Source organism: Condylura cristata, unplaced genomic scaffold (assembly GCF_000260355.1).
Source record: "Condylura cristata isolate star-nosed mole 26May11 unplaced genomic scaffold, ConCri1.0 scaffold00002, whole genome shotgun sequence".
NCBI lineage: Eukaryota > Metazoa > Chordata > Mammalia > Eulipotyphla > Talpidae > Condylura > Condylura cristata.
Window position 1 is genome coordinate 58,311,178 of NW_004567103.1, and position 13,591 is coordinate 58,324,768.

A 13,591-nucleotide genomic window follows, 5' to 3' on the forward strand; every position below is an offset into this window, starting at 1 on the left:
AAGCTAGGAAGAGGGCCCAACCTGGAATTCAACCACACTGCTTCCTGAACTTAGACTCCAGTCTCCAGAACTATGAGAAAATAACTACCCATTGTTTAAGCCAGCCAGTGTAAGGTACTGAGCTTTAGGAGCTGGAAATACTAGGATAGTCAGAGAGTGATATCAACCTCTAGGTGCCATTGATTTTTTTACCAAAGTTGACTCAGCTCAGGTATGGCATAGTGTATTGTATATGAAGTATTCAGCCTGATTATAACACCTTCCTATTAGGGTTATTGTGAAAATCAAATTGTACATACATGGAAAGCTGCTAGCTTATGACTATTTTAGGCCAATACAAATTAGCTTCTATCTGTTATAGTTGTTGGGGCCAAAAATCGTAATTAATTTTTTAAAATACTAATAATGATATCAACTCATATAGATGATCAGTATGTTTCATTTTAGTGTAAGATGCAAATGTGTTTTATGCTAAGGGGAGTTAACAGCATATTTTTAGCTTTTATTGGTGAGGATAGATTATTAACTAGGAGAATTACCTTGAAAATCAAAGAGTTGTGGCCCTCCCTGGTAGCACAACTGGGTTAAAGCACAGCACTATGAAGCTAGCCCCAGCTGCTTTAGCAATAGTTGATCCCAGACCAGGGAGTTGACCCACATGACATGGCAGAATTCTATCTCACCGCCTGCTGACCTCAGCAGTATACTTTTTTGATCTGCCTGTTCTGCTCCCCACTCTGTCTCTGGTGAAGCCTCTCACTGCCCCTGCATCTCTGGCCTGTACCCCAGTTCTATATGCATAAATAAATAAATCTTTAAAAATCAAAGTGTTGCTCTTCATAGTTTATACATAAAAATGATATTCTTCTTGCTTATTTGGCACAGTCATATATATTTAGCACCATTAAAATACAGGAGATATTTTGCTGATATTTGTTGAAATTATATTTACAGTTCTAACAATGAGGAAAATATATGTGGGATAAATAGTTAATTGTGAACAAGTGAAAACATTATGTTTTCATAATGAAAACATTATGTTTTCAGCCATGTAATTGTATAAACCTGTAGTTAGTCACTTTCCTTAGATTGGGTTATCTTCAATAATATCTCACTATTAGTGACTCCTATTAAAATTGGTAAGTTTATGCAAAGAATGCATTAAAATCTTAGTGTAAAAATATTATACCTGACATCTCAAATGGCTTGCAGATTTTTCCATTTTTTTCAAATGTTGGTTTTCTTCCTCTATGGGAGAGCCAAATATTTGGGCACAAATTTGTTGTCTAGTTTTACATTTCTAGGTGTCATTGTGTTATATTTTCTTTGCTAAAAAAAGTAAGCTTTCATATTAAAAAAAAATCAATTTAGAAATACCCTTACCTATTTCTTCTTTCAATACTCTAAGAACTTAATAGCTAAGATGGAATTGAGAATACAGAAAAATAAACAGTAATTTTAGTTACAGCAAAGTAAAATGATCAAAAATATGGATTCTACATGAATTCTGGTGAACATAAAAGGAGGCTAGTCAGTAATTTAGAAATTATAGTTATTATCTTACTTAGGAACTAATAAAGTGGCTTTTATACTAGATTAAGCAATTATAAAACTTTATGACAAAGTGCCTCAAATGGTAATTTTAGTAATTATTTCTGACTATAGTGAAATTTAGACACACACAGTCTAAGAGAGAAATATAGGAGATTAAGTCAAAGAACCTTAGTATTCGTCAAATACAGTAGTCAAACATTCACAACATTCAAATCACTTATTAATATCAAATATACTGTCATGCTGGCAGGAAAATTACTTGAACAAGAAAGTAGCTTAGTGTAGTGGTTACATTTTAGTTGCTGAATGAAGAATGAAGAATGAATGAAGGTAGAAAAGAAGCACTTGATAAAGTGAGAAAGAAATGAGGGTTAGTAGACTGAAAAAGGAGAAAAGTTTTGCTGGCAGTAAATAGTTTAATGGAGACAAGTGCATCTTGGTAAAGTAGAAAGTGTGCGCTATCTATAAGTAACAGTTGCTACAGAACAGATAAATGGTGGGCTGAGGGTCAGGCAGGTGCTGCCAGAGGCAAAACATTTTTCTTTTGTAGACTTTTTTGGGCTAACAGTCTACCTTTTTGAATAAAAAATGTTCTACTGATGGTGTGAGATAAGAGAAGTTTTATGCCTCTGGGAGTGAGGTGGGTATAAAACTAGAGTCATATTAAAGTTTCTGCTTTCATAAAATATATGATGTTTCACTTTTTAATGGAAGTTTTTCAAAACATGGAATCCCATTACTAAGATGAACGTACATTTATGTGAATTTTACCAAAAGAGCTTAAAGTATTATTTTAAAATAAAGTCTTACAGGAAATTAAAAGCATTGGTTGATATGACACACACTGTAGCCAGCGGATTAATCACCAGAACTTTTATCCCTTTTGTCCTATTACCTGCATAGCATCAACATTTCCTAAGATGCGTTCTTAGAGATCACCAGACCCTCCAGGCCTCGTCTGGTGTCTCTCTTTGCTGCTCCCCATAGCCCCTATTCTGTATACTGTTATTCTTATCAAGTTTTATCATTTCCACAAAGGAATAGCTGAATCTTTTGGAGGCTGATTTGTTCCTACCATGTGCACACGATGACTCATATAATCAATTTTATACTTAGCTAGGAAGCTCAGAACCAAAGTTTAAATGATTGTAGAATTTTAGAATTGTAGAACTGTTTAAATGACTGTAGAATTTTAGGGAACTAACTTTAAATACTTTAGAGTAAGACAGTAAATGTGATTTGTAAGTTGATTGCAGTGCAAAAACTTTTTATAGCTTTTGAAAAAAATTATAGGTGGTGAATGTTTATTAGCATGTAGAAATAGACAAAATTAAACGTACACTTAGAGAAAATGATAGCTCTAAAAAAATCAGACAACATAGTGTTCACTTTTTAGGAAGCCTTATGAGAAATTTCACAATCTGAGTAACTGCTTGCAGGGAAAGAAAAGAGTTGAACATAATAGATTTGTTATTTGTTTTTCAGCCAGGAATCATCTTTATCAATCAAAACTGGGCAGAACCAGATCATAACTTTAAGTTGCTGCAAGTTTTAATCAACTCCAAGACCAATAGATGTTCCTCTAATATAAATGGTACTTTATCTGAATTATGAAAAGGTTATTTGTTGATTATTCAGTTCTTAAGTTAATATCTGAGAAAACAATTTAAAACTCCTGTGCAGAACTGATCAACTATTAAGTGAAGAAACAATTATAATTTAATATTTTCAGTCTTTAAGTTATTTTATATGTTGAATTTTTATTCATGGAAAAAAATGGGGGCTAAGTAACAATTTTATTTACACTTACACTGAAATAGCAAAGAGGATATACACTTAAAATGGAATCACCCAAAACATATTTTCTCTAATAAAAGCATTCTGTGGATCCAGTATCGTTAAGCCAGTATGAATTTCTAAAACAGTAAGATGAAACAAGATATATTTCTAACTTTTGAGGAAAGCTTAATGTCTCAGACCTGTCTTTCAAAAGGGTAGATTGTTTATGAAGGCTGACTTAGACTACCTTTCTTTATGAGCGCATATATTAATTTCTTATTATTGCTAAAAGAAATTATTACAAACTTGGTGGTTTAAGACAATGGAAATTTATTCTCTCATAGTTCAGGAGGCCAGAAATACAAAATCACTTTTACTGGATCAAAATCAAAGCACCCACAGGGGAGCTTTCTCTTGGGAGACTCAGGGGAAAATCTATTCCTTGATTTCTACTTTCTGGCAACCACCCATACTCTTTCTCTGTGGCCACATCACCTGTCTTTCTGCCTCAGCAGTCACTGTGCCCTCTCTCCTGTGTCATCTCTTATAGAATAGGGATGACTGGCTTATGGCCAAGCAGTTACTCATGGTAACCTCCCGATTTCACCATCCTCACCTTCATCACATCTGCAAGGTCTTCTTGCCATATAAGGTAACATTCACAGGTAGAGTCCACAGATTTGCAGTGTAGATAAAGTTGGGGCTAACTTACAAGTCCAAACCTAGATATTTCCTAGGAACAATTTCATTCTCTAAGATTTTCCTTAGTGACAGTTTCTCCAAAAAGCTGAAACTATTTCTGTGACAACAGAAAGTTTGTGAGAAACTTTTAAGTTTTGTATACATTTGTTTGCTTTTTTATTCTTTTAATTAGAAATATTTACTTCAGGGTGATAGAAAATGGTAATTTTAAAAAGGCTTTAGATTTTGCTATTTTAAGATAGGATGAATCTGTATACAAAATTGAATGACAACATCAGGTTTCAATAAGAGAAATACTGAGAGATAGTGTATTAGTAAGTAAGCAATTAATGGAATAAAGTAGAGTACAGAGAATTCAGGACAAGGAATTATTAGTGTAGACTGAAAAGTAGGAAAAAAAAAACCATGCATATGGAGAAGGGTGAGTTTTGAAGTGGAATTAATTACATATGGAATCCTGTAAACTAGAATGAGTGTAAAAGGTGGAGAAAAGTTATGACTGAAGGGTACAAGAAAAGGCAAGGATGTCATTTAAATGATGGATCAACATAATTTTTAAACATCTGGTGATACTCAAGAGAGCTGATAGAGTTGAAAGTTTGTGTAGAGAAGCAACAGGGTTTAATATTACAAAGATAGGAAGGGATCAGAATGTGTGGAGCTTTGATTAGTAAAGAATGTTGATTTCATCTTTTAAATTTGTGCTTGCTTGTTTTCCCATTTGAGAATAAAATTTTAGAAGGGATGAGGGTAGAGTGATGACAGGGACAGGCTGAAACTATATTGAAAAGAATTATAGTAATTCAAACATGAGGTAAATAAATGCAGATTTACAAAGTGGCATTACTAGCAAAAAAAGTAAAAGAGGGAATGCATAAAAAGAAAGTAGAAAGAATCAATGTGGTTTAGTGTTTAGTTAGGGGAGAGTGGTGTCCTACAAGATAAAATGAGAGAATACAGCAGATGGATGAATACAGTTTAGAGGGAAACGGTAGGTTGGGATGAAAGAGGTATTTGTACTAGACTGATTTTGAGGTTATATTTGACTATTCAAATAGACATGTTAGTTTGAAGCAATGGGTGTTAACTCCTAAAAGTGGTATGATTTTGAAGTTTCCTCATAGGTAAATTTGAGTGTTTTAACTTTCTAGGAAAATAAAATGTGAAGATTTAAGAATAAATATAATATCATACAAATAATAGAGTCACTGATTTCTACACATATCCCAAAGGTATTGCTGGCACCATACTGATCCTGTGATAACAGGATATCCAGAGATTTAGAGGACAGTAAATCTTGATTTGATGGACTTTGTACACCTCATGATTTATGGTGAATGTTTATTTTCTTTAGATATTCTCTCCCACTAATATCACTTGAAATGCCTACTGGAGGTTAGGTTAGCCAGCCATCCCAACCTCACTTTATTTTAGTATTGCTCTTAGGAATACAAGTCAATCAGAGACCAGAGACATTCTCTGAGTCAAGCATTAATGAGCTATAAAGGATCTTGGAATAATTCCGACTTCTATAGAAATTTCAGTAACTCCACTCTCTTCTAACTTGCCTATATCCAGCTCATTTAAACATTTAATGAATGGTACATGTTCCTATTTATCTCATAGGCCATTTCATTTCACTTGCAAATTTTCTCTGTGAAATCTTTGGTAGATTTTATTTCCATTGTACCAGCTACTAAAAGGGGAACAATTTAGTGTAGAAGTGGTTTCTAAGTAACTATAGTACTTACAAAAATGCAAACTTTAAAATGAATACATATCTTTTGAATGAATGTATTCATTACAATCTGTGAGTACATTAAAATGCATCACTAAAATAATTAAGCTTTCTCTAGAGAGGATATCTAATGAGATGAAAAAGAAGTTGTTTACTTTCAAAATCTGTAATACATCTGTCATAAGGTTAGATCCTTCTTAAGTATAAATAATCACATTTTAGAGGCAGAGGAGTCATTTGTATGAAAGTATAGATAAGACCTAGTGATATCTTATCATTCCAGAATAAAGGTTTTAAATAAATGGCTAGCATAAGTTTCCCTAAAGACTTGCTTACTTGAAAAATAGCTCTGAATCATTGACTGTAATAAATTACATGGAATAATGGAATACTTTCATGTGCTTCCTATACTCTCCAAATGAGTGACTCCAGGGAAGAAGAGAAATATTATAAAGGTATTTGTTAAAATGTGAACATTTTCTACCACTTTATATTTTTTATTTAGAAAGAATGAATATAATATGTACAAGGGCTACTTCCCTTCACCCAATTTTTTATTACAAATTCATAAAAAATTAATTAAATGAGAAATACTCACCATTGTATTACAATTTGTTATACTCATTTGTGATATAAAATGTTGATTTATAAATATTACATTAATCTAATTTGTACACAACTATAAGAACAATTTACATAAAACGTAAATAAAAATCAGTGTTGCTATTTTAGTAGATATAATAAAATGGCCAATAAAACTAAAATCTAGCAATCAATTATAAAAATGGCTCCTTGAAGATGATGAAAATGCATCATTTAAAAGCATCTCATGAAAAATGAGTAGTAATTCTCTACATCAAAAAGAGAACCCAAAGGGGAAATATTGATGGAAGACATAAAATGTTTAAATGACTGTTAAAAACAAGCTGTAAACAATATTTCAAGTCAGAAAATTATAGAAATGTGTGACTGAAGGTAATAATCTTACCTAATAAAATGTTCTTAAACATGGATAAGAGGGCCCCCCCTAGTGGTACAAGGAGTTAAAGCATAGCACTACAAAGCTAGCCCTAGCCGCTTCAGTATGAGCTCAATTCCCTGCCAGGAAGGTGGCCCATGGCCCACATGGCTCAGCAGACCTCTCTTGTGTGGCCCACTCAGACGGCTCCCCTCAAGAGTGTACTCTGTCAATCTGCCTGTTCTGCTCCCTACTCTATTTCTGGTGAATCCTGTCACTGCCCCTACACCTCTGGCCTGTACCCCAGTTCTGTATGCATAAAAAAAAAAAAAATGGATGAGAAAAAGGAACCTCTTCATTCCCCAAAGGAAACACAAAAAAGTATGGTAGAGAATTCATATTCATTTGCAGTGATGTCAATATTAAACATGCTTAAATGTACTGAAAATGCTAGAAATGTGATTAGAAACAAAGTAAAAGGAGTTCCCTGATGAAGTAGCAAAAGTAAAAAACAATGTACTTGCTTAGGGTTGACCATTGGAATCATGGCCCCAGTGGAGTGTGTTTGGGGTTCAGTACTAATGTGAATATAAGCTTTTTGTGAAATCAAATAGATTTTAGCTCAAATTGACTTTGATGGAGATAGAAATCTGAGTCATGTTACTAATTTCTCAGGTTTTCCATTCAACCCACAAACAATGGCACCTAGTAAAAAAATACACTTAATAGATTGCTGTGAAAATCTAATCAAATACACATTAAATGCCTAACATAGTGTTTCTTCTAGTGAAATCATAAAGAGGAGGACAATTTAACATTACAATGAAGGCCTAATAATGTTATATAATCTTTGGTTTAGAAAATCATCTTTTAGACATTATTTCCACAAAAGTAAATGTAGATGCTCACCAGCTTTTAGCTAAAGGGCTGTTTATGAGCCTTACCTGTAACAATGAAAGTTCACAAATAATAGTTGTTGATCAATAAAGGAATGAATAAAGAAATGATTAAATAAATTATAGTTCATCCATTAAAAATGTCACATTTTGGTTAAGAAGTTGTTAGTTAATAGTTAACAGAAAATAAAATCATTTGGTTTTAAACAATGAGTAAGTCATACGTTTGTGAGTGGACCAGAATGTGGTCAATAGTGCAGTTAAAGAGAACAGTGTCAGTGAACAGTTGAGATATGAAAATGCACAAATATTCAGGCAATGGGAAATTATCAGACTTGTCCAGAGCATACGGAACTATTGGAACACCGAGGGAAGCGAGTCTGGAAAGCCAGATGGGGATAAAGTTATGAGATTTGCATATCATAACTAATGAATTGTGTTCTTTATTCTTCGGGCAGTGAAGAACAGTTGAAAGTTTTTATCAGATTTTAATTCTAATGTAGCATGAATTATGTAGACATAGAAACAATGAGGCATTTTGACCACACATGTAAAAGAATATATACACTATGACAAAAATGGAATCTTTATTGTAAAGAGGTCTAGAGGTAGGTCACAATGGACATTATTTTCTTAGAAAAATCAGTTTGTGACTATCAAACTTCAGAAGTAAAATTTTTATTCAGGGTTCCAATCTTGGATGATTGAGTTAAAGCAATGAAAATGAGCCCATTTTGAAAACAAATGAGTTTAAGATGCCAATTAAGTCACAATAATTAATTCACAAGAGTGTCCGGGCGCTCAGGAGAAAGAGTGGGGAAGGAGATATAAATCTGATTCACTAGCATAGGATAATAGCGCGCATGGAACTGCTTGCAGGAATCGATGCAATCCCTTTACAAGGATATAAAAGACCATAACTTTGAGTAACATATTTTTATATCAGTAAATCATTACACTATTTCAATAACAAAAACTGATATTTGAGTTTCAAATTCCTTTTTTATTTTCATTCTTTAGGACGTATTTCACGATCATCATGCTATTACTTGCTCAAGAAAAGGAAGCATTTCAAAAATCAGTACAAACAGTCTAATTTTGTCATTATTCTTGGAGGAAGAAAATTTTTATTACTACGTTCTTTAAATGAACTTTTCAGGAAGATGAGGTGTTGAATTATATAGTTTTGCACTCACTTTCTTGTTTATGTAGTATACCTGCTACAAAAAGTTCCACAAATTCTTTCAACTGCTGATATGTGACTAGATTTTGTTAGGGGCTGACCACACCACATGTACTACATCAAATGCTGGGGATGATATCTCAGTGTTTAAGAAAAATATTTCTAGCAACTGAAAAGTAAGTTTCTTTTACATATATCAAAGAACAAAAATAAAAACCACTCACAAAAACTGCTATAGAAGAAGAAATAGTTAAGGTAAAATTGTCAACCAACATAAAGTGCCCTCTTTGAAGTAACTGACTAAGTAGAAAGGCTAAAATACATTGTGAACATTTATTAAAAGACTTTTGTATAAAAACAGGAGAGAAATTTGAATATTTTAATAGATTGGGCTACTTTAAAAAATACAAAACTAAATAACTGTAAAAATAGATTCTGCTTCCATGGTAACATAAAAGGATAGCAATAAAAAGCGGGGAAAGTAGCTCTGAGAATAAAAACATAAAAATTGTTATTTTTTAAATCTAAGTAAAAAAATTAACATGTCCCTGATATTACCTTTAAAAATTTAATTTTAATGAAGTATAAATTATAATAACAGTGTTTTATGTGATGGTTTGACTTTTTTATGCATTATATATATATGTTAGAACAAAAGAAGAGGTAGTTCATTTTAAAGAGCTTAACAATACGATTGAAATCATTTTACCATTATCTTGCCTCTGACATTAGCCTATGAATGAACAGTTTTTTATTTTTATAAGTAGAAAGAAAAGTAATAGGGACACAAGTGGAAATAATAAAGAAATTAATTTAGGCAGCAGACCGATAAGTATTGAACTTCTAGTATATGCCAAAGTAGTGATAGTGTTTTACACAGTTGATTAGTTTTTGGAGAAAAAAAAATATTAGGGGAAATTTTGTATCCTTTTTTTAGATAATAAAAACTAAAGTTCAAAAAATAGTAAGTAGCTGACGATAAGTTACCCAATTAATTAGGTCAGATTAATCCTTAAAAATAGATTGCTTTATTCTTAACAGCTTAATTTTCTCCATTTTTTAAACTTAATAATTAAAGTAATGCATATACTTGAAAAAATGGGAGCAGGTATAGGTGAAATTTCCTACTGTAAATCTTGTCTTCAAAGTTAAATATATTCCGGATGCATTTCTGTACAAGCCCAACAGATTATATAGCACTTATATAAATCCAGACATTATATTTACAACATGGAAAAAGTGGTCATAAGCCCAATAATTCACTATGTTGAGCTGTGGATTAGTCCTCTTTTTTCAATTTTTTGACAGTATATATAGGCCTCTCTCAGTCATTCTGGTGATGATACAGTATTCCATACAACAGTTACAAAATGATTTATTTAAACATTTGCCAATTGGTAAAAATTTAGTTGCTTCCACAGTTACAAGTAAAAGGACTTTAAACATTCTTGTACCTATATTTGTAGACATGAATAAGTATTGATGTAGAAAAAAACATTGGTTTTTAACTTATATTTTGTTATTAAGTTCATAATTTAGAAACATAGACCATATAGAGGTATTTTTTTTTAGCTTATTTATTTGTTCACTCTTCTTATGAACCCTGAGATTGGATTCGTTATGTTCCTGAGGTTACTATGACAGAAATAGCATTTGTTGGTGATGTTTAAATAGCACTACAGTAAATCCATAGTTTTGATATCTATTTACTTGGTTCATATTAATTAGCTCCAAACCATTTCCCAAGCAATTGTGCCAGCTGCTGGGGATGAAGAGAGGAGTAAGATAAAGCTCCTGCCAACATTAAGTTTATAGTATAGGGGAGGGGGAAGGAAGAGATTATTTTCGGTATTTGAAAATTCATAAATGAATAGTGATAATTTTAACTGCTATGATTCAGGTGCTTATTGTCTCTTATTTATAAAATTTAAGGTATTAGGTATACGATTGGCTATCCATTCTAACACTAACCATGGCAATTTAAGGAATATAGGAGGATAATTCATTTGAGTTATCATCCTCATTTTCATGTGTATTGGAATCAGAGTGCTATCATAAATAATATCTCCCTCTTTGAATGAACTGTCGTTCATTATGGTACAGATGACTGATTGACTTTTTTCACAAGTTTTTGTGTCACAGTAAGGAAGACACTTCTAAATATCCACTCAATATTGACGGGAAGTGAGCTGTTAGAAGCAGCCATCTGTGAGTATGATGTGAAGTAGAGTTTTATGCTAGGGGTAACCAAGTTACACATTTTTGGCCATGCAGATATAGATGGAAGTGTGTTCAACCTCTTGAAAGGCTTTTGCTTTTCCTAATAAAAGGACAGAGATGGCTTACTGCAGCTTTTCCCTAATCCCACTCCTTCCTGCCTTGAATGTGAACAAGCTATCTAGAGTTCAGCAGCCCTCTTGTGACCAGCTGATGGTTAAAATAACTTCAAGGATTGAAGAATGGAAAGAAAATAAGATTCTGGTTCTAGAAGGAAACATTGAGGGCGTAGCCCAGTATCAAGAGTTAACTAGCTTTAGATTCTTATTAGGGAAACAATGAACCCCTGCACATTTAGTTCTCTGACACTTCAGCTGTATTTTCTATTTCTGGCTAAAGTTATTAGGACTCCATTCCTTTTTGGTAGTAACAGTTTCTCATATTTACTGACCTAATAAAGTAAATTCAATTATTTGTGAATGTTCTATAACTTCTACCTTTGCTTCTCTAACATTTTCTTCTCTAAGTTTATTTTTCTATGCTGTAATATAGGAAGTTTGTTTTAAATATATTCTTGCTGAATTGAAATTTGGGAATGCTAATTAGGATTTTAATTAGTATGGCTTGTGGCTGTTATTAGTTTTTTCTTTTTTTAAACAAGAAACTTCCTTAATGATTTTCATTGACTCATAAAAATCCTATATGAAGTATGGTATAAAATCTAAAAGAGCTTTTATCTTATTGCTTTCTGTATAGATACTTGAAACGTGAGCTGTATCACGAATATATCAAAAATATTGTGCTGGAGCAAACACCACTTGCTTCCTTAGTTCACTCTAACACACTAGATAAAGTACTCATAAGTGTGTTTCTCCTTGACTTTTGTGAACAACTTGTCTACAGAGGATGGATTAGCTCAAATTCTGCTGTAGAATTTGTTATAAACCTCACAAATTTCAACCTCTGTTTCTGCTGGGCATGGAAACAGGGAAACTTTGCCTAGACTCACAGCCAGACAGCTTCAAAGTGGGCAACCACACACACTAGTTGCCAATGTAGAAAAAGAACACAAGAATCTTTGTGATATTCTGGTACATCTTTGATAACTGGACTGTCACACACATAAAACTTAAAACTGTCTAGAATTTTCTTCAGTGACTAGTTTTATCTACTCTATTTTTAACTGGTCCAAAACATATCTTCAGATAGTCAAAGCAAAATAAAAGAAATATGCTTATCTGTGTACTTTAAAATTTTATTGAACCTCGGGTCTCACTAGTGGCACTCAGGTTAAAGAGAGCACTATAAAACTATCACCAGCCACTGCGGAATGTGTTCCATCCAGGCCAGGGAGGTGACCCACATGGCACAGAAGACCTTTCCAATCTTGCCTGCTGCCCCTCAACAATGTACTTCATCAGCCTGCCTGTTCTGCTTCCCATTTAGTTTCTGGTGAATCCTCTCACTGCCCCTGAACCTCTGGCCTGCTGGCCTGTATCTCAGTTCTGTAAATAAATCTTAAAAAATAAATAAATAAATAAATAAATAAATAAAAACTTGAAAATTTTATTGAACCTCAGCTAGCCACAGAAAATGTGACATATATAAACATCTGCAAAAGAATATTACCTCTGGGAAAATATTGCGGTTGTTGAGAGATTATTCCTTTTATTTAGTTGACAGAATAAAATGTAGTCCTCACTTGCTCATGTATGGTAAAATGAGTCTAAAATAGTTGACTGTCCTCAACTGTGGGCTCATTGAATTTTTTTTTTAATTAAAATCTGTAGTTTAAAAGCTTTCTTAAGATACTTGAGATAAAATAGCCCAGTTAGTTCCTGATTCAAATGTCCACTAATTTGCTAATCTAAGACTTTATTGACATTGGCATGTGACCATGGCCTACCTTGATATTTTTCACAGTATTTCCACCAAAAAATATGTAAAGTTGATAAAAACAGAGCATTTACCTGATTTCCTCCCATGCCATGACAGTTGAATATACCCACTTTTTCATTTTCCTTGCGGCCCATGTTGTCTAAACATTGGTTGGTTTCAACATTTCTTATCTAAAGAAGACACATGCAAAAACATAAATCAGATAATGATATAAAAATTTTTTCAGATACTTTAAAGGAACATATTTAAGGACTATACTTTGTAAATAAATTTCTCCAAAAACACATTCCTTTAAATATTTCCCTTACTTTCTATATGAGTTTTTAAATATGAACAGGTTTATAAACTTTTATTGAAGAAAACTTGAATAGCACTGACACTGTCACTTGATTCTAATCAAAACACACTCTGTTTATAACATAGAATTAGAGTGAAAGGAAATACCTATAGATTATAAATTAGGAATTTGCCCCAAAAATCCTTTAAAATTTGAACAGTTTCCATATTCTATTCAGTCTATTCTTAAACTCCTATAATACCATGTACAAAGAAATGAAAACAAATTAACATTCAAATATGTCTCTTTAGATTACTTCATTGCTAGATGTCCCATTCACATACTAATAAAGATTGATTACATTGTTTACTTATGTAACTAAAACTAT

General features: G+C 32.6%; 1 protein-coding gene across 2 annotated transcripts in view; it reads right to left on the reverse strand.

The window, feature by feature from the left end:
• GALNT13 (polypeptide N-acetylgalactosaminyltransferase 13) overlaps positions 1–13,591 on the reverse strand; it is a 413,355-nt gene that overhangs the window by 24,953 nt on the left and 374,811 nt on the right. For both annotated transcript variants that reach the window (XM_004674649.2, XM_012728953.1), the window contains exon 11: positions 12,998–13,096. In XM_004674649.2, the coding sequence (XP_004674706.1) occupies positions 12,998–13,096 (99 nt within the window). The remainder of the gene's footprint in view (positions 1–12,997; positions 13,097–13,591) is intronic.